Source organism: Apis laboriosa, unplaced genomic scaffold, assembly GCF_014066325.1.
Source record: "Apis laboriosa isolate Shangri-la unplaced genomic scaffold, ASM1406632v1 scaffold43_cov150, whole genome shotgun sequence".
Classification (NCBI taxonomy): Eukaryota; Metazoa; Arthropoda; class Insecta; order Hymenoptera; family Apidae; genus Apis; species Apis laboriosa.
The window spans coordinates 1,679,348-1,702,830 of NW_025223292.1; the positions used below are offsets into that span (position 1 = coordinate 1,679,348).

General features: G+C 32.1%; 1 protein-coding gene across 1 annotated transcript in view; it reads left to right on the top strand.

Annotated features, from left to right (window-relative positions):
• LOC122716257 (receptor-type tyrosine-protein phosphatase kappa) overlaps positions 1–23,483 on the top strand; it is a 99,959-nt gene that overhangs the window by 7,920 nt on the left and 68,556 nt on the right. The window contains exon 2 of the mRNA XM_043939159.1: positions 7,966–8,233. Coding sequence (XP_043795094.1) covers positions 7,969–8,233 — 265 coding nt within the window. The 5' untranslated portion in view covers positions 7,966–7,968. The remainder of the gene's footprint in view (positions 1–7,965; positions 8,234–23,483) is intronic.

The window sequence follows — 23,483 nt, forward strand, 5'->3', positions numbered from 1 at the left end:
TACAAAGTTTCAAGATTCACGATCGTTTTATCTTCTTCCATTAAAAAGACACACCTACGCCGTTTCGAGATGTAAAATTTCGTTATCACCGTGAGAAAAACATTTTCTCGACAAGCGTGAAACTCGAATATTCAAAGCTTCTTCCTGTCAATGAAAGGCGGCGAGATTATCAAAGATTCGCGATGGATAGGACAAAAGAAGGAGAGGAATAAGACGTTCTGAAATGTCATTATTATAACAGATTCATTCTCACGACAAAGTATACTTCACTTCACGATAAAAATTATATTTCTAATGAACGTGGAAAATTATTGAATTGTAAAATTTACAATTATAACATTACAAAAATTATGAATTATAAATTAAATATATTTGAATACAATTAAATATTTCTAATTGTAAGTAAAGATGTAATAGAGATAGTGTCATTAATTTTAATTTCCTTTTCACGTAGTTTTTCTGTTTTCACAAAAAAAAAAAAAAAAAGAAAAGTATAAAACATCGAACAAGCGAAATTCGAAAGTTCGAAAGAGAAATTTTTGTGGGAAAGTTGAGTAAGACGAGGGTTGAAATATATTTGAAAAACAGAATTGGAATCGAAAATTTTCACGCGAGAAGGATAGTTAGAATGTTTCTAAATATAAAAAGATTCTCGGTACGAAATGTCGCAAGATCGAACAATACGCGTCCGTCTGCTCGAGAGAAGCCAACGTTCGAGATCTCGAAGAACTCAAGGTTTCCGGTTCGAGAGCTGCGCGCGCGGGTTATTTTTAAATGTTTTGTAAGTTGCGTTCACAGGCATCGACGAAGGTCGGTTATTGACCACCGTCGACCTCTAAATTCCTGTTCGCGCCAACGAGATTCCCTAGCATGATCGATAATATCGATACTTTTTTAATATTTTTCCACTAGACCGATTGATTAAAATATCAATTTTATTTTGATAATAATCTGATAATTAGTAAAACGTTATTATAAATGTGAAATATTAGAAAAAAGATAATTACCTCTAAAAAGTTGGACATTGATGATATATTTTGAAATTTAAGAATTTTAAAAATTAGAAAATTTGGTTAATTTTTCGATAATACAAGTGGATCATATGTTGGATGTTTGATAAATTCGTGTTGATTTTTGTAAGTGGCTCTTGTAGATGTATTTTCTTTAAGATATCACGATACCTGATTTAAGATTTGAGTTTAGGATTTTTCAAGTAGAATAATATTTTGTTTGTAATGTTCAATTACTGCATATGATACATATGATTGCTTACCCAAATATCGTATGTCTATCTTTGTCTTCGAATTTAAAGATTCGTTACATCAGGTAGCGATCCAATAAACGAAAATATTATTCTTATTCTCATGTAAAACTTTACATTTCACAAAAAATTCGTTCGAGAAAATCCTCTTTTCTATTTATTCTTGAAAAATTACTATTCTTCAACTTCGTAGATTTTCAATCAACGATCAATATCGTCGCAAAAATTTTAATATTTTTCTCATTGGTACGCTCTGAACGAATACGGTTAAAACAATTCCACAACATCCACTTTGAATTCGATACAATGGACTGGCTGCTCGAAGAAAATGGAATTATTTAAATGATGGATGGAGAAAGGGTGAGAGAAAGAGAGAGAAGACTGGAAGTGACTCGAGAGTCTTTAAAGGATGTACGATTAAGAATCATAGGGATTAAAGTCGATGCTCGAAATCGTTGAAACATTAGGGGTGCATTGAAACGATTTTTACGGTGAAAAGCACTTGAAAAGCTCCGCGTGGACCGATCGATCATGGAGCATAGAAAGAGAAATAAGGGATAATAAAAGCAATACAACGAGTCTAGAAAAAGAAATTCCATTGTGATAGTTTTCAAATATAAATTCTTGTCCAAAAGAACCAATATTCGAGGAATTTTGTAACGCCTTGTATCGTATTAAAATTTCGAACTTCTTTTTTCAAACACTTTTTTTAAATCATAAACATTTGTATATTTATTCCTTCATAACTGAAATGTTAATGTACAATTGTAATTTCGAGTTTAGGATTTTTCGAATTTCAGAATATATTTTTTGAAAGTAATTTCGTTGTTAATTAATTTAGAAGAAAAGTGTATAGGTTAAACTCGATAATTTGTTTAATTAATTTGATATGACAAAGAGTTAAGAGAAAGAATTATATTTCAATAATTAATTTTTAACAATGTCGGAATCAAAATGATATATTCAGAAGAATAGGAGTTCATGTCCTGACGGTAGGCCGTTATACGAGTTACCTGCAAGTGAAGTAAACGTCGTATGTCAGACCCATTCGGTCTGATCATATACGGGTCTGCGTGCGTTTCTACTTGAACGTTCTAGATAATAGCTTCGTTATTAGACTTTTAGCCTTGAGTCTTGTATGCACTTTAAATGAAATATTAATATAAAGTTAATATTAAATTAATCTTGAAATTCTTTATGGAAAATAAAATTTTACTTTATAACGCAATATTATTAATATTATTACAAAATTTTCATAATTTCTTCTGATACATATATATATATATTATCCATATATATATATATTATATTATATATTACATATATATATATTTCCTCCAATATTCCTCCAATATTAAATTTTTTTCAAATACATGAAATTTCCTACGAACTGATGAGATTTTTATCTTTTTATAAAATTTAGAAGAACGTGGAAGAAAATTACGGAACATCAGTTTCGTGAATGTGGTTAATAAAGAAGATCTTGTCCCCATTCAGTCATAATTCAATTCGTATCGAACAATCACGTTTAATTAATTAAAGTTTCATTCGGATAACAATCGAGTCAGCGAAATCATATACGTGGCAATAGTAATTAGAATATAATAGTTTGACGCTGTTATCGCCATCACACGTGTTTATTCTCAATTATCACATCGAACTAAACTGTACCGAGTGCTCTTGAATGTCTCTGCTAGGTTACATTTTCACGCAGCAATTTAATTTCCACCAAGTATTCGCGTACTGTTGCGAGTGAACACTGTGCGAGTTCGTATTTTTTTTTTTTTTAAGTTCCAAAAGTTTCTTCTTTGAACTAGATAGAAATTTTAATCAACACGTTCGTAAACAACAAATTTTTATTTGTTCGAATCTTATTAGAATTAGATATTTTTTCGTAGATCAATAAAATAAGTATATATTGTCACGTGACAAATAACTTACTTTTATTATTTATTGCAATCTTATTATTAAATATTTTACGCGATTAATCCATAGAATTTTATATTATTTTTGCGTAAGGGAAAATTAAAAATTTCCATTCACTCGTTGTACGATTTTATCAATCAAAAAAAAAAAAAAAAAAAAAAAAATGGATAGAATAATTTGAACATTTCATTCATTTGCTCTAAAATTAGGCAAATCTTAAGAAATACGAATTCTTTAAAGAAGGAACACGAACATTTAAGGAAAGAGATGCAATATTCTCTAATTTGAAAAATTTTACTTCACTTTTATCATAAACCTTTTGTCGGGAAATTGTTTTCTTCCAAGCGGATTAGCGAGGAAAGAAACGCGGGAGGAAGTTCTCTAAAAAGAAGGGAGACAGGGAGGGGGGGAAATACGAGGAAATATAATAAAAGAAAAAGGGAAATAGAAATTAAAATCTGTCCAATGGGATCCAATCAGAATTCAGTGTTTTATCGTAATAAGCGATAACGTTTCAAAATATTGTTGCTTCTGACGTTTTAAAACGGAAAAGGAATGGAATAGAGAAATGGAGAAATGAAAGGTTGTGCGATCGTTTTTTTGTGCCTCCATTTCGTGAATATATAACGAAAGAATTTAAGGGTTTAGAAAGATTAAGAAAGCCAAGGTTTTTCGATCGAATAATTGATACAATGAATTATTTGAATGTTCTTAAGTTTCTTCTAATCGCGCCTATATTAATTAATTATTAATATAATAAAAGAAAATGTGATCGGATATTTGGATTATAGATACTTAAAAAGAAACTTCAATAATAATAGAAATTCCATAGAGTTTAAAGATATGTAACAATAAAAAGGATAATTTAGAAATATCGAGTAAAATATTTTAGAAATAAAAGATTAATCCAAAGACATTAATTCCAATAATAAAAAAAAAAAACCATAAAGAACAATAGAACAATAAGATATATATATATATAAAAATTTAATAAAACGAATTTTGGCGACAAAATTACTAAAAACGATCAAAACGTATAAAATAGAAAATATTTAGCAATATAAAGTGCATCGCGAAAATACCGAATAATAATATCAGCATGAATATTGAACAACATTTAAACTCAGAAAAATACAGTATCGATAAAATTTTCTCATCGTTTTGCAAAGTAACTTCCAGGATATCCTCGAGCACAAAAAAAAAAAATTCCTAGAATCTCTCAGAATCCTAATGTGTGCACAGATCTCTGAAATATTTCCATATGGATATATATAGCCCAATTGCAAAGTAGAAAGACATTGATGTAAATATATAAATATATACACGCGTACAACGTATTAACATCGTATATAACAAGGGATTGTCACGATTCTCGCGCGCAACAGTCATCTTCTTCGTTACGCAACTATCCTAGGGATATTTTCGGTATTCGAGGAGACAGGGGAAAATCTCGGTATCGCTAAATTTACATTGCACGCGATACAATGCATCCTTCAACGGTTGACGACGAGCGGTTCACGATTTTTGTCGACAAATATGTGCACACAAACGACCGTGGAGGAACGTGACCGAATTATTCCGCGGCGGCGACGCTTCCGTTTTTCGTTTCGCGTGAAATTCTCCCTAGTTTCTTTTGTTTTGTTTTGTTTTGTTTTGTTGCTCGACGAGAAAAGATGGGGATAAAAATTGCTCAACTATTGGATGGGTTGTAATTACAGGATATACGCATTCCCTAATTGAACGGGAATCAAATGCGAATATTTATCGGGGTGTAATTATCGTGGCTGATTAATTCGGTTGAAATTCGGGAAAATTCGGGATGGAAAAGTGTTTTTGATTCGACGAGAAGTTGGAGAAATTTTAGATTCGTTTTGTTATCTATTTAAGGATGAAACTATTTTTATGAAAATTAGAAATTCGATTCGACAAATGGTCATTTATCTTTTTGATTGAAGATGATTCAAATTTAAGGAGAGTTTAGAATAAAATGGATATATAACTTTTTATGTGTTACTAAATATTTCTTTTACCTTGAAGATAGGGTTTAAAATAGGGGAAGATTTTTAAATTATATTTTAAATTAAAAAAAAAAACTTTCTTCCTGTTTCTTTAGATGTAGAATGTTTTTAACGTAAATAAGGCGATAAGAAAAATTTACGGGACGCGAGGTAAATAATTATAGGAATGAAAAATAGGGAAAAGTAAACACAGAAACTTTTAATTATAGATTTAAGAAAGAACAAATGGAACTACGAAATATTTTTATCAATGGAATATTGCGAAGCTTTTTGACATACGAAAAGTGATTTATTTTTATAAAAAAAAATATACATATATTCCAAAGGAAATCTTAATATATCGATATTTCTCTTTTTATTCTTTTTATTGTGAAAAAAGGAAAAATTGTTTGAGTGTAGAATTAATTTTGAAGAATTAAAATCTGCTATGAATGTAATAATACTGTACAATTTTTTTTTTTAAAATTCTGGATATTTTTATAGAGGAGAAAGGATGAAAAAAATATAATATTTAAAACGAAATATTAAATATATCACACGTAACACGATAACGTAACACGTAACAAATAATTCAAGCATCGTTTCTAAAACTAAAACTAGTGTGAAAACCTCATATTTGATTATAGCTCAGTGTTAATCAAAACCCTCGAACTGTCAATAACTTCAATTTATATTTCCAAGCAAACATTTCAATTTCAACATGGATCGCGAGTTTCGAAACTAAAAAAACGAAGCAAACCTATATTTCAATTTATAAAAAAAAGAAAAAAGAAATATAAAAAAATCTATCAAGATTATAAAAAGCAAGAATTCATCGATAATCCTTCGAAAAATTAAATTGTAGAAAATAAAATAGCGCGATATTGACTCGAATTCGGATTATCGAAAAATAAAACGAATATTATATTATTTTTATAATAAAATTTCGTACGAAAAAGAGCAAAAATGTTTTTTGCAATTAATCCATTAACTGTCCATTAATTGCCCCTTCTTTCCAATTACAATAACGAAAGATACACTGGACGTTACTTTTTTTTCACGAATCCTAAATCTCCTACAAAACAATAGCTTATATCGTAAAAAATTGCACTTTCTATCTTTCGACGATATTAATTCTACAGATTTAAAATAAATTAATATTTCACCAAATTTATTTTTGACATATATCTATTTTTTAAATAAAAATTTTTTAAATAAAAAAACGATTCACCATTTCTGAATTAACATTTTTCACGACGCTTCAATAATAATATGACGACCAAAAAGAAATTATCATTTCACCGAAAATATAAATTAAACCTATATTCTTTAAATTAAAAACAATCCCAATCATCTGTAAATCACTGTTACAAAAATTTCCACTAATCCCTTTTTTACAATTGCCTGAATGGAAACCACGACGACCATCAAGATCGATCGAACTGATCTCGGTGAAATCGCTGTTTCAGATCAAAGAATCAAAGATCTTTTAAACGCATCAAGGAACACGAATCGTACAACTCGCGTGAGAAGCCAGTTTTCGTTTCGTTTTCGAATCTCTTGTTGTCTCTGTTCTATTCTCTGCCACCTCGCCGAGGAGGACGTCGAAACGCTGGGATTCTCTTCCAGTTTTAGATCGGATCGGGCGGGCGGGGGAAATCGACCGCGAAATCTAAGGATCCCACGATCGATGGCGCGTGGAAAGCTGTGTGGATCTCGTTGCGCCGGTTGATTAGAGAGCACAATACAGGGATTCAGCCCGAAATACCGAGACCGAGAACTTCTCGAAGGTTCGTTTCAACGGGGGGATTGTTCGTACGAATGAATATTGCATCGACGAATTTAGATGCGTAGTCTCTTAAGTTATTTCATTTTTTCGTCGCGAAAAAATTTGGGGACGATGAGTTTTTGGGGAGATATTCGTTTCTTCAAAATATTCAAAATTCGTTCGATCGATGATTCGTTCGATTCGTTTTGATAATATTAATTTTTCGATCGTTTGTTAATAATTTCACGAATCTTGCATTGGGGTGAAAATATTTGCTGGGTCTTTATCGAGTCTGGTTATTTTAAGATATTATTGATATTACCATGGATTGATTAATTGATTGTCAGATAGATATTTGGTAACGGATGTAAAATAAAAATAACGAGGAAGAGTAAAAATTTCATAACGATAATTCGTAATTTCATTACGTCGATCTTGATACTTTAATTTATTTAAATACTAATATTGATATAATTAATCATTAATATGCGATCGTTTCGTGTTAATCAATCGTGAAAATTATTATCGATTTAATATTACTCGAATCATCGTTAAACAGAAGAATAAAAGTTACGAATTATCTTCGTAAAAATAAAAAAAGAAAAAATTAAGATACGTTAAACAATAATACATATCTCTCGTTTTCTGCAACAACGACTCTCTCTCTCTCTCTCCCTTTCGAAATATCAAATTAGAAATGCACAAAAGCAAACTTTGATCGATGCATTAACACTGTTCGCTGTGAAGAAAATTAAGTTAAGCGCACTCACAGCTCTCCCCCCCCCCTCCCTATTCCTTCTTTTGTAAATTATCGATACACTTTTTCACTGACAACAATGCACCGTCCACGATTAAAATCGAATCTTCGACAAGTAATAATAATTCACGCTTTAACGCGTCGACAATGAACTTCCAATTCCGTTATTATGCGCTATCAGACATAAGAATAAAAAAAGAAATATATCCAGAAGTATACGCACGCGAATAACGAACGATTCCCCTTGTTTTCGCAGAAAATGTCGTCGCTGCGAACGCAGTCGACCGGCGGCGGTGTCCTCGGGTTGAGCAGCGTCGGTTCGGATCGGACCGGTGCCACCTCGACCGCCGCCGGTTCCCATTCCCACTCGCACAGGAGGCACCATCATCATCACAGGAGCAGAAGCGCGCCCAGGGCGCCGGAGAAACCGCCCAGGAAGCGTCATCTTAATCCTGGCCACAGCATCGCCTCCATTCCCAGCCAGATCAAGCTCTCGATGCTCAACAGCGGCCTCATCTCTTTCGGTGAGATTCTTTTTTTTTTCTTTTTCAATTTTTCCTCCATTTTCTCCTTTCACTCTGAATATCTAACACCTTTCGTTTCATTTGCCAACGTTCACGAGTATTATGGAATCACGTTGTGATAATTATCGCGAATTAGATGCTTCTTGCGTGATTTTTTGATCGATGAATCACGTGTAATCACGTGACTCGATTTTATCCGTCCTCTTTGATAGAATGTTAGTTTATGTGGTAAGATTAAGTGGAATTAATTGTTAGGATTTGAGAGTTTGGTTTTATTATTCAGGGTGGGATTTTTGTAGTGGCTAGATCTTCGTTGTTGGAAGATATATATATGTTGATAAGGTTGTATGAAGGGTTTATAGGATAATTGTATATTTTGATGGTGAAGTTGAACTTTGGAAAAATGGGATCGATTTATTATTGAATGGTTTATTATAGAGTTCAATTTGGTTAATTTTGATAGAAATTTATGGACGATGTGAATATTTTCGAGATGAGTCATTAAAAATCATTTTAAACGGATTATTTTGCGACAATATTATTCTATAATTGACCTGTGAATTTTATTTAACACAGCAAGATTTTATTGAAAATATTAGAAATTCGTTTTTACGTCAATTGCGAATATTTCAATATAATTTTTTATTTTCATAATTCATCGCTTCATTAGATGGAATATAAATGGAATTCTTTAAAGATAGGAAGCGAAGTTAGTTGCTTCAATAATAATATTATTTTTCTAATTTCTCAGAATTCAAAAGACGCAATAGATATTCTTCGAGCATCCGTTGCGTTTAATTTATTTTTGTTCAACTTCGCCACAAGATATTACTTTGTTTAATTTCCTACTTCGTTTCAAGGAAGCTGACATCTCGTTATAGAACAAGTTTGAAAGTTTTACGACGCGTTTATGGGCCATGCTTGTCCCAAGAATGACGAAATGACTCGTGACTATGCAGCGGCTTAACATCATTTTTCGATAATAAAAGCGAAATCTACGCGCATAAACATTTTATGCTCTTGTATTATTATTCGACCAATGATAAATGCCCGTTTAACACAAATTTTATTAATCTCTATCTTGCGATCCCCCTTTTTTTTTCTTTTTTGCTTTTTTTTGTTTTTATAAAATCGTAATCGAAGGTGAATGATTCCGATAATTTAACGAAATTATCGGATAATAATTTTTTCCATAAAGAGGATTAAAAATTCGATAATTCAACATGATTTTACGTGATTAATCATAAGATAAATCCATAATAATCGAATAATTCCGCGGAAAACAACGAATTCGAATTCGAATTTAAAAAAATTAAAAACGCAAACAATTTCAACAACGCTCCATTCCAAAAATCGAAAAAGACGGATATCGAATTTTTAACTTTTACAAAAAAAAAAAAAAAAAAAACAGCTGAAAATTTCTCGAAACTTGAAATATATACTCTCGTATATACAAAAACGAATAAAATTTTTATCGAATGCAAAAGAAAAGTAATTTTCCACATTTCTTACAAACTCTTTTTTTTACGTACGCGTCATATGGAATAAGAAATCTCCACCCTTCATAAAATAAAAAATAAATCCGTATACCAACCCAGATCCACGCGTACCACAATGTATCAAAAATACGATAAATCTCTCTTCCTTTAATCTCCTTAGAAGAAAATTAATCTATTACCCTCGATCAAAATTCGAACCTCCTTCCCCGAGTAGCAATCGAATAATTCCTTGAAAAGGCTACGATGAAAGGCGGCGAATTTTCCACGCATGTGTGTATGTACATATATCTGGCTTAACAAGTTCCATTTGTTGTATGTGGGAATTTACCGATGGAAAAAGGTGAAAGGAAACGGAAAAAGGAAAAGGAGCGAGCCTCGGTAAAGTTCTGAGGGAAGGATTTCTTTTTCCTCGTTACTGTTCGGCCGTCGAACAGGAGGAGGGGATAAAGAAGATCCGTAACTTGATTCGATCAAGCACGCCACTTCAACGGGGCTTTTCGAAGCGTTTCAGATGCTTTTAAGTCTCCCCCTCCCCTCACGTTTTTTCACGTTTCATTTCGTGCAACGTTTCAGGCCGCCAAAATGCGACTCGGGATGAATCTAAAGAGAGGAGGGGAGGGGAGAGGGAGAGGAGAGAATTATCGCGTATTTCTTCCTCGACCAATCGAATTTTCGACCTCGTTGATTTGTATTTGTATCCCGTTCGTTTTTTCTTTCTTTCTTTCTTTCTTTCTTTCTTTCTTTTACTTCGTTTAATTTCGCTGTAAATTAATTTCTGTCTCGAAACTGAAATTCTGTTCCGAGAGAGGCTGTATAGTTAATCAACGGGTGTATAACAGTCGAGAAAATATGAGATTCAGTAATTCTGAAATTAAGGAGAGGCAAAATTCGAATTATTTTCCCCCTCTTTCGAGAAGAATCTTCCAGTTTCGTTGAACTTCTTTTTATTTCTGTTGGTTCGTTTGGCGTGTAAATCTATCTGAAACGAAAATTTTGCTCATTGTGGATCGAGAAAAAGAAATTAATAATCGATTGTTTGAAAGGTAATTACCTCTTTCTTCAAGATCGTTAATTTTTATCGCTCTTGTTCTTTATTTTATTTTAAATCTCTTCGTGATTATTAGCATTGATGGTATAATTGAAAAAAAAAGAAAAAATGCAAGGAATCCAAATGAGAGAAGGAGATGCTTCGATTTTTTCTTATCCCTCGCGTTATTAACTCGATGAACGTAGCCACAATAAATATCCGTTTGGAAGGGGCGATATTTTACAGCCAAATCCAAAGCTCTTAAATTTATTCTTAAGCCTTAACCGATACACCAGATAGGTGGAGAATGGTGGATATCGGAGGATAACGTCGTTACAAATAGGAAACGCCTTCCTTTTTTTTTTTTTTTTTATTTTGGATTAGATGGAGCAAAGAGGATTTTACGAGAGATATCTTTCCCTCTTTCTACCCTTTTTTCGAGAGGAATCTTACTTTCTCGCGTGAATTTCAACGAAACTTGGACGAGATTTTTCAAAGAAGAATTAAATGTCTTCTTGTTATTCTCCTTTCATTTGTTCATTTATTTTTTATTACTCGAGAGAGAAGGGTTGATCGAGTCTAATTACTTTGGCACCTAGAATTTTATTAATTAATTTGTAATTACTCGGATTTCGAGTTATCTATTTAATCTTTACTGATCTTTGATCATTAGAATATTTCCTTCGATCGTTTCACTCCTCAGAATATGTTGAAATAAAGAAAAATTGTATAATTTTCTATTTCTGATTATTATATTTCATCAAATATATCGGTGTCGTTATAAAAGTAAGAAAACCGTAAATGTAATTAAAAGAAAAGAGCTATCTCCAATTTAAATACGTTCACAGATACAACGAAAAATGGAGGAGTATTCGTGACTTTTTCTCAAAAAATTTTCCATTTTTTCGCAATCGAAAATAATCGTCACCCAATTTTCGAGTCTCAAAAACCAAATTGGGTATCAAACATGTATAATAATAATAATAATATATAAATTTTTTTACTATTCGTATTTCATCCCCGAAATTTGCAATCGTTGCAAATGTTGTGGTGATCGGGCATCGCCTCGTTGAAAAATCGTCGCGATTTCCAAGTAAACGGGATTACCCAGAATATCCAACAATGCGAGTGAATAATAGAAAACGAGTGGGTGGACGGACGGCGTGGAACGGAATTCGGAGATTAGCGGATCGAATGAGTTAAGCCAGGGCATAAGTTTTGCGTTTTATCACTTTTGTTGTCGGCCCAGCGTTGAAAAATCGAGGCGAGCTTAATCAGCGCCGATTTTGGAAACTTTGTCGACCTACAAACGTATAAACAAACTCGTAAAATCGATTAATGATCGAAGGGTGTTTTTTGAGGAGATGAGCCTTGTTCGACAAATCACATTTTCTCGCGAGATATTCCATTAACATTTGACGTACGAAGAAGAAAAACGTGAAATACGAGTAGAGATTAGAGAAGTTTCTCGAATATAAAATTGTCAATTCGTTAAACGATTCACAATTTACATCGGGAGAGAGGATCGAGCAAGTTGTGCAAAGGGATAGTTTTACGAAACTTTTAGATTAGATAATTAAAATTTGTTGTTCCCTTAAAGGTTAGAAGAAATAAGACGAATACACAGATGCACAGATCTTTGACAATCGAAATTATTTCTTCTTTTAATCAAAGATATCTGCAAATGCTTTGGCAAATGCTTTAAAAATTATTATTAATTAAAGTTAATTCAAGATTTTAATTATTCTCTGTTTTTTAATAATACAAAAAAATAAAGAAAAAATTGGATTCCAAAAAATTTTTCCAAGAAATTTTAAAAATTCGAACAAAGCGTAAAAAAATATATCTCGAATTCTCTTTATAATAATTTATTCGCGAGAGTCGTTCAGATCGTTTCCACTCTTCCCTTTCTTCTTTCGCGAACGCGTGTCCCGATAAACGGCGATCAGGACAACCGTCGCAAATCGCAATTCCAATCCCTGCCGATTTAATCGGGTACTCGGATCAATAAAGCATACAAACTGTGTTAGGTCCTCTCGCAAGGATCCCTGTATCCGATCCCCTTGTGAAAGCGAGATAGCGGAGGGTGGTGGCCGTAACCGCGATGGAAATCGAAGACGAGTGAAATATCTGCTTGTTATCGTGGTATGATGTTGGGAAATACGGTGTTATCGCTTCATATTATTCCGGTTGAATGTAATATGAAGGGATGTTAATCTCCACGCGATATCGAGTCATCGAATTCTTGATTCTACGATACGAAATTTCGTTTCGATTTTTCTCGACTCATTCCTCGTGGGCAATAATAATTCGATCCGATTCTTTATCGCAAAAATTATCATTTCTTCCATGTTAATATAACTCGATCGAGACTAATAGAAATTAAATCAGTAAAAATTAAATCAGTTAAAGGGAAAGAACAATTGGAGAAAGGTAAAAGTGTAGTCATTTGAAGTTGTTTAATCTAAATATAAATGGAGGTAGATAGGAATTTTGGAAATTTAAAAATTTCCCTCATCTTCTTCCAATTTTCGTGTACTTCTGCATGAACCGTCCTCGCGCGAAACCCTCGACACCGATTATCTCGTTGAACAGAGAAATACAGCTATATTAGGTTTCTGACACGCCTGTTTCTACCTACCTAGAGTGCTTTATAACGTCGTATTTCATTTCGAGATGCATACGTACCGTTCAGTATGCATTACGTAGTTACCTGGTTCTGGTGGCAGACAGCTGCTGGATGCAAACACATTTAGCATTGTAACTTTCTAAACGAAAAGTTCAATTTCGTGTCTGCGCATTGTCTGTGATTATTTTGCATGTACACTTGGATGTTTTGAACCTTGAAATTTTGGAACCTTTTCAGGCATCTGATCTTTAAAGAAAAAAAGAAAAAAAATGTGAGTCTTTCGAGTACACGTTTTATAGGAAGTTTTGAAGGAATTTTTGAAAGAATGAGAATTGTTGGAGGATTTTTAAGAAATTTTCTTTTTTTTGTGACGTTCGAAGCAAATTTTGATTAATGCCCAGTGTATCGAGGTTTGCTTGTAATGATTAAGAATTCTTATTTTTATTTTCAGGATTAAAATTTTTCTGTAATGAATTTTTCAGTATTAATATCAGTATTAATAATTAGATGCTAAATTATTTTGATTTTTGTTTTTAAGGATTTTAAAAGTATGATATAAAATTTCTCAAAGCTCGCTAATAACTTTGTTTGAAGATTTTTGTAAGAATTCTTTTTTTTTTTTATTTCAGAGGTTTTTAAATAAGAATTTTTAAAGGTAAAAGCGAGAAGTACGACACAAAGTGAAAACCTTTTGATATAAAATGTGTCAAAGTTCATCTAGTAATTCTATTTCAAAATTTTTAAAAATTTTTATTTTTAAGAATCTTTAAAGAGAAAGAAACATTTAAGGGAAAAATTTTTCGATATAAAATTTATCAAAATTCGCTAATAATTTTCTGTAGAGAATTTTTAAAAAATAATCCTTCAAAGAATCTTTTCAAACGTTATCAAAGAATCTTTAATAAATTCTAATCTAAATCTTAATAAACATCTTAAATTAAAAAATTCTAGATTTAAATAAATTTTACCAATCTTAGATACACTTATTTCTAAAATGTCACTAGATAATAATTCCAAAACTTTCCACTGGAAATTTACTATAAAAAGTAACCAGAATTCAGTTTCTTACCTTTATATAATTTATCATTCGATCAAAATTTAATTTAATTTCCTAAGCAAATTTTATCAATATTCTAAAATTACAAAATGAGAAATGCATAAATTAATTATCGAATATCCGGGCATATTTCTTTCGACAGAGAGACGAGGAATTCTTCACGCTCACGATATTTGGTGTTCTAAAATTAAAAAATCTTTTTCTTTCCTTTTTCTTCCTCGAAATTTACCACCACTCGTATTTGCGAACGTGATCCCACTGTGTTTTCTCGTCGCGTTCCTTTTAACAGAAAATGATTTATCCAAGGAAAAATTGTACACACAGTGTGCGACCCGATTTTACGACCTAATTGACGGTTTCTCTTCCAGTGCTACTCGTTCTACTTTGCGTTTCACTGCTTCCTGTTTTTTTTATTTTATTCTCTTTTTCGATATATGTTCGTCTACCACCGTGAGTGAGATATTCTCTCTCTTCTTAAATCTTAAATTTTTTTTCTCCTATTTTATACCTTTGGCATCGTTGCAGAGAGGAAGAAAACTGACTTTAATATTTAAAACAGTGTATCGAATTTTTTCTCTTGTGTAAAATTTAATCCCTTGTTGTTGTATTATTCGAACTTGAAGATGAACGTGAAACAGAGATTTTTAAGATATTGATGTTGAAAAGAATTTTTAAATGACGAGTGAAGTTTATCTCATGATAAAGTGTCATTCTGAAAAAAGGAAATATTAAAAAAAGAAAGGATGATGTAAATCGACGAAGTAAATAAATGTTAAAATGATACAAATCTATTCGATCGTGTTAATCTTTTTAATTCAATTTAAAGAAAATTACATTTTGATAAAAGGAATTGATTTTTAAAGAAGAAATTTTCTTTTTGTAGTAAGTAGATTTTTTTATAAAAAAAAAAAAAGGAAACAAGAAGAAATTTGCAGTGACGTAGAAAGTTTCTTCGAAAATTTCGTCACACGAGGAACCCGATTTTAGATCGAGCTTCCACGTAAGCTGTACGTGATTCAGATTCGATTACAACGTCATGGCACAGAATGCAAATTGTAAACTTCGTTGCTTGTCAGAACAGTGTACATAAGGGCCAAAAGATCCACACCGACAAGATTTTTCTGGTAAAATTATATTTGAGAAATATTTAATAAATTATGAATCATTTTAATGATTAAATAGTGTTTCAAATTTTCGAAAAGGTAAAATTGAATTTTGTTAGATCTTAAAATTGCTTCTTTTCTCGTATTTCTATTTTTCTTTATTTATTTTTCACCATTCTTTCATTTATCTTTTCTGCAATTTATTCATTATCGTTCAATTTTAAGTAATTTTTTATAGGTGATTTGATTTCATTTTTTTTTCTTTTTAATTTAATTTCTATTCAAAATTCTTTTTCTAGAAATAAGAAAAAATTGTAAATTCATTTTGTAGGAACAGACACGTGTATTTGATTGGTCATATGTAGAAAGATAATTTAGACGATCCAGATAAGACTTTTGCAGAAAATATCGTAGTTTAAATAAAAATTGTACGAGCATACAATAGTCTTCGTTCTCATGCAAAAGTCACATTAACGTGCCACTTTTCGTCCACATCTCGTGAAAATTGACTTAATGGATTATTACGACAGTTTTCGATCTTTCATATTAATATTCATCACAGTTATGCAGAAATGGAATTCTCTGAATTTGTTCCACCATATTTCTCGATCGAGAACATTTTGTTAGCGGGGAAAAAAAATTTTAATTTGTTTAATACACCGCTTCGAATCGTTTTTTTCTCGAAGAATTGTTCCTTATTTTTAATTGGCAAAGTTTGATATTTAAGACATGTATTTTTTTTAAATTTTAATTTTTAAATTTCTCTTCGTTATATATGGAGAAAGGCAATTGTAATTTTTCTTCGAACGTCTCGAAAGAAAATGCAACTCGAAATGGAGCTCGAAATTTCTTCTAATCCATTGGAAAAAAATTTGATCAATTTGAAGAATATCGAAAAGAATTTTTGATCAAAGAAATTCCATTTCTTTTTGGTATCTTGAAGAGTTTGAACAATTTGAAAACGCGAGATAAAATTGCAGTGTTAATTTATTAGAATCATACGGCAACGTTTCTTTTTCCGCTTATAGGTGAGATGTGTAAATTCTTTTAAATGGATCGCAGTTTCATCCTATCATCGGTCCAAGGTTTATTTTGAATAGCAACGAACGATGGATGTGTCTGGTCGGTATCCGGGTTAATCCACTTGGGCTTCAATTTCTATTCTTGAAGTTGAACTCTCCTTTTCCCTCCTACACCTACTCCTCGCTTTCACGCTTTTACAATTATTGTTGAATTATTTTCTTTTCTACCTGTGATACAAAAAAGTACAATTCAATATGAATTATAATGCGTATTTATACTATTATGATTATTACCATTTAAATTATGGTATACAAGCATGAATGGTGAATTAAGATGTAGAAATAGATGACAGAGAAATAGATAACAAATTATATATAAAACATATCTTTTGTACGTTCAATATATAATTTAAATTAACTTATTTGAAAATTTTTCAATCGAAATTATATTCTTTTATATATACACATTTTATTTTAATATTGAATCTCGATTTTTACGCCTCTTTATTGCAATACTATCGATTCGATCTCTATTTCTTTAAAAATTAAAAATTAAACATTTAAGAACTTTTCTTCCAATAATTTTTCATTCATTCATAATCGAAAAAAACTACATACCACCTTCTCGAATTTTTCAATACGAATGAAATTTTAAATTTTCATCCAACTTAAAAACCTAATCGAGATTCGCGATTATTTTTTCAACGATTTCAATATATTTTCAATCTTGAAAATAATTCCAAATTTTGATAATATTTAAATCACATTGATATTCGATCCTCGAACGCTAATGTCGATGGTGATTTATCGAAGGTCGCCTCATACGAGAAAAATTTCGATAGATTCCGTGCAGTGGGATAAATGATGAATTCTGATCGAACCGTTTATGCACCGGAAATGGACGAGGAAGGTAATGGTGTCGTACGTGCGCGCTCGAATATAGGCAACGTGTAATAAAAATCGCGTGAATTCATCAGGATCGATATTTTGCTGCCTCTTAATTCCTTTCTTTTTTTTTCTTTCATTCATTTACTCATTCATTCCCCTCCCCCTCCACTTATGCACGCGTACAAATACACATATAAACGTATGTTTTCTTCCACGTTTCAAATCTAGAACGGATATTTCCATTTTACGCGACGTTCTATTTATTTTGGAAATTTGTGCCTGTCCTTAATTTTGCCAGGAATTACGACTTCTTATTTCTATCTTCGAAGCGGAATTCCGGAATTATTTCTTTTTTCTTTTTTCTTTTTTTTCTTTTTACGTTTCGAATTATATTATACATCGCATCGATTTTTCTTCGATCGTCCATTAATTCTCATCCTATTGTTATAACCCGATTCGATTCAATGTATTCGATTAAAGCGAACGTTCGTATGAAATTTCGATTCTTTTGTTACATTCGTTGAATAAAACGTTTATCCCTTGTATGCTTGTATTCTCTAATCAATATTTAATTTCTCTGTTCCATTATCCTGATTTTTTTGTTTCGTATTTTTATCATGAGATTATGAATGAAAACTCGTAATTCGAAACTTTATCGAACGATTAGAAAAATTTTTCGAGAATAATTATTATATTTTATTGTATTAAAATTTTATATAAAGAATAAAAAAAACATTGCTTCATTATTTACTGCCAAACAATTCTCCTTTTCTAATTATTATTATTCCGAATAAATTTTAATTTCTTGTGTTTCGCATATCGTCAAACGTTCGGTTATTTATGAATTCGTGTACTCGTTTTTCTCCTACGGTTCCTCTCGAGTTTCGTTTCATCGGGGCAAAGAGAAAAGAAGAAAAACGATTCGCGGATGGAGCGTAGTCACGACGAGGAGTGTACCGTTCGAGCAATGTAAAGCAATTGAGCAAACTTTAATTTCTGCGTGCACGTGTACCTCTTCATAATGAAATACTTTTCGATTCAGGAAGCTGGAAAAAAATTTATTCGCAAACGGTTTCCTCGACTAATGATGGGTTTTTTTCTTCTTCTTCTTCTTCTTCTTTTTCTTCTTCTTTCATGGAAAATTTTTTTTCACGAGATATCTCATTTTAATCCAATTATAATTGCACACTATGAAAAAGTGTTCGAACGTTTTCGAGGATAATATAATTTCGTGTAATTTAATGCTCGATGGAAAAATCGTGAAAAATATTTATTTTTATTTACAGATTATCAATAATATATATATATCAAAATCCTTTAAGGTAAATTATTTGATCTCTGAAAAATCATTGATCGTACATTTTGTTAAAATTAAAAAAAATTCACTTCAAAAGACGTTATGTCTGTATTATCTATTTATTGTGATCATTCTTTATCTTGTAGCGAGTGTATCATATGAGTTTACTCAAAACAGAATTATAAAAATTATCATCTATAATTATACTCCCATAACACTCGTACTGCACTCATTCATTAAAGAAATAAATTTAAATACGATCGATCGCTTTATACTATTCCACAATTATTAAAATTTTTACTTAGAATATTTTAAAAATTTTCTTATCTGTAACCATCCACCTGTAAAAAAAAAAATAACAACACACAATAATAATTCAACACTCAAAGGATTAAAACTTAAATATCCACGAACCGTTTTTCTTTATTTTCCTTAATCAGGTGGGATAATTAATAAACGAAGCACGCTCTTAACAAAGGCGAGGTACATTTTCGCGCGAGTGTATCTTTACGACTCGTTTTGCGACCGGATTTTTCCCCGGTTTCTTCCTTCAGATTTTAATAACATCGGTGTAATAACAAGATTGCACGAGGCGGAAACTAAGCGAAATATTAATTCGTGGATCCATCCTTTAAAATTTATCGGGAAGGGCGGGATGTAATTGTGTAAATTCAACCTTGCCTCCTTGTTTCCATATCTGTGACACGGGCACCAATGGTGGGGAAAATGTTACGAGGAAGGGGTTGTACGAACGTAAGACGACGCGACATATTCTCCGCATTTCCTGTACTATTTTCAACTCGACGGGGATGGTGCAACTCGGGGTGGTTTTTTAAACGATAGATATTTCGGATATTTTTTGCTTTCGTAAATACACTGAAACTGGACGGATTTATCAGTATTTAGTATCTGTAAAATTTGCTCGATTTTATTAAAAACTTCGTTTGTCGGAAGAAAATTGTGTGGAATAATAATTTGGATATTTGTGAATTTTTAGTCATGTGTTTCTTTTCAATTGATAATATTTATTTGCCAAGTTTTTAAAGGGGAAAGATTCTTCTTCTTCTTCTTTTTTTTTATTTAATTCGACGCATTTTTGCGAAATGTCACTCGAGTGTGTGGGTTGCTCGTTGCATTTTCATTTTTGAGAAAAATTTCTACGATCGTTTCGAATCGTAATGTTTTTTTTTTATTCGAAAATTGTTCGTATCGAACAATAATATATTTATTTTTTTAAAAGAAGAAAATCTTTTAAATGCAATCGCAAACTAAATTGACATGGTATAGGAATCATAATCTTGAACAGAATATTCCATATTCGTCACAGAAATCGATACAACAACAAACAAACGAGGCCAAACTTCTAAATAATTATTCAAATCGTTAAAAGAAAAAAAAAAAGAAAAAAGAAAAAAGAAAACGAAATTCGCGATCCGAAAAATAATTCGCACGACACAATCGGAGGCAAACGGTGATGAGTCAAGCGGCTGAGGTGGTTCCCCGCCGTTTTATTTTAATCGTGACACGCGAGTTGAACAAGGTACAACGTATTCGTGTCAAGATCAACGCGAGAAGAAGGCGAAGACGAAGAAGAGACGAGTGGCGCGTTTCTCGGAACCCTGAAGGGAAAAGCCTCGTGCGCGTAAAAATAAATTCCGAACCGAACAGTGTAAATGCGAAAAAGAGAGGGGGAAAATTAAAATTATTATTCCTTTTCTCCAATTTGATTATCGGATATCGAAAACGCGCGCGTTTCCTCGCGTGTTCGTACCAGTGACACGAAAAACTTCAACTCACGGATGAAGAAGGGAGAATAGGGGGCTCGGGCACTGGGTCAACTATTTTATTTTCGGCAATAATTTTGAAACATTCGCGCACCACCGTTGTTGAACAAGTGCCCGGGAAAATCGTGTTGCCAGATTCCTTCGAGTGGGACATTGTTATAAACGTTCGTCCGTTATTTGGATCTAGAAAGAAATTAAGATTCGCCCGATTTCCCTTTTCTTTTTTCGTTTATTCGACGATATTCTTGTTTCATCGTGTGTTAAAATTGGTTTCTTTTTTCGTAAGATTAAAGTTAGGTTAAGTTAGGTTAGGTTCGAAAAGTTCGATGATATTTTCTGTTCGATGATGTTTCTTTATTCTTAAAACTTGAAGAGAGTAGGAGGATAACTTAGTTTTTTTTTTCTTTGTTGTGTTTATTGGATATTCTTGTTTCATCGTGTATTAAAATTGATTTCTTTTTTGCGTAAGATTAAGGTTAGGTTAAGTTCGAAAAGTTCGATGATATTTTCTGTTCGATGATGTTTCTTTATTCTTAAATTAAAATTTGACTATCAGGAGGATGACTTGGTTAGTTGGTTTTTTTCATAGGTTCTTTTCTTTGTTACGTTTATTGGATATTCTTGTTTCATTGTGTATTAAAATTGGTTTCTTTTTGCGTAAGATTAAGGTTAGGTTAAGTTCGAAAAGTTCGATGATATTTGGTTTCTTTCCTTTTCTTTTTTCGTTTATTGGACGATATTCTTGTTTCATCGTGTGTTAAAATTGGTTTCTTTTTTCGTAAGATTAAAGTTAGGTTAAGTTAAGTTAGGTTCGAAAAGTTCGATGATGTTTGGTTTCTTTATTCTTAATTTAAAACTTGAAGGGACTATCAGGAGGATGACTTAGTTGGTTTTTTTCATAGATTTTTTTCTTTGTTACGTTTATTGGATATTCTTGTTTCATCATATTAAATTTCTTTTTTCGTAAGATTAAAGTTAGGTTAAGATAGGTTCGAAAAGTTCGATGATATTTGGTTTCTTTATTCTTAAATTAAAACTTGAAGCGACTATCAGGAAGATGATCATTGGTTAATTGGTTTTTTTTGATGAAAAATATCAAGTTGTCGTTTCTCTTTTCTTTGTTATTAAGGGAATTTAACTCTTTCTTCTCGTTGTTTCATTGAAATAGGAGTTGATAGATAAAATTGACTTGGCCATTGTCTGTTTTTCTAGTTCAAAGTTTTTCTCATTCTCATTTCGAAATTACCAACTCGATCAAATTAACGTCCACTCATGATTCGGTCACCACGTGATTAATCATACCGCGTTGTCCAAACAGACACAGGTTAAATATTCAACATTACAACATTATCCGTACAATTACAATTTTTTCACTTCTCCATTCCTCTCATTTTTTAATTCAAAGCGAAGTGGATTACGTTTCTCTCCACACGAAGAAAAACTCGACAATTTCAACGAATCACCCTTTGCTCTCTCTTCCCTCCCCGCTCCTTATTTATCATCCTATCGAATCAGAACGAATTAACATCGCTCCTTTAATCGTAAAAGAAGAAAGATCCTCCATTCTCGCGAAGATTTTCGTTTACACGTAGAGAAGACTGATGCGCGATATCCAACGTAACAATATCTCTCCTGAAACGCGTGAAAGGAAACGTTGATATTCCCTCCTTTCCCCCCTCGTGAAAGTTGAAAAATTCTGTTTTCCTAGCACAACTGGCGCGAAACCAGGCATCGAACAAAGGGTTTCGCGTCGAAAAACTCGGATTGGATTCGTGCGCCGCGTAAATTAGAAATCTCTCCTTGTTGATTGTGAACAATTAAAACATCGAGGGATGGTGTTTCGTCGATGTTCGTGATTCCAGCGTGCGTTTTCCGTGTTAATTAAAAATCTCGTATTTTAAGGGAGAGAAGGGGAGGAGGATTATATTCGAGTATAATTTCGAGTTCGCTCGAAGGTGTTGATTAATTTGTTAGAAAAGTTCGTTAGGAGAAGTCGTGGAATTATAATATTGCGAACGTTCGTGCTTGCTATGAAGACGCGCCAAACTTTCTGTATCGCGATATTTAAGAAGCGGGACAAATGTTCGAGAGTTATCTCTTGGTTAAATTAAAATTTATTATTCGTTGCAACGAAATTGTTCGAGTAAAAAAAATTACGGATGAATCGAGATGTTGAACGAGAATTTGTAAAAATTATGGAATAACAATTTTTGCGTGATGATATAGTAAAAAGAGAAGGAGAAATGCACAATTCCATCCCCACGCTACTTCAATTCTTCTTCCATTTTAAAAAGGGATTCCTCTTCGAGTCGATTTTCGGCCTCGTTACGAGACACGTCCATTCCATATCTTCCACGAACTCAACTTTTGAGCAACGCTTCGGAATTCCCTGCAGAATCTTCGATCTGGAACATTGAAAACTTTACCGGGGAAACCTTGTAACTAATTTCTTTGATTCGTTCGAAACTCCTCGATTAAGGAACCAAGGGGTTCGTGTCACGTTTCTCGTACCATTGAACACGAAATCAAGCATCCCGAAACTTCTTTCCTTTCCTCTTCTCTTATATCGTATATATAATTGAATCGTATGTACAACCATATTTGAAATTGTATTACTACAATTTCATTGTCGTTATGGAAAAAGTTATTCTTGTTAAAAAAAAATCACGTTATCATGAAAAATAATTCTTCTCAAGAGAGAAAGAGAGAGAGAGAGAGAAGAAAGTATTGTCTCACTTTAATTCTAATAAAAGAATTATTCTTTCGATTTAAAATTCACTCACGTTCACGAAATAAATAAAATTAAACAGATGCAATTTCAATGCAATTTCATCAATTTTCCTTCCTCTAAACTCTGACTTTTTACACTCATACTCGGAGGGAGGGTGACGCGAATTTGAAAGGGAAGGCGATTAATAAACGAGAATTCGAGAGGAACAATGGG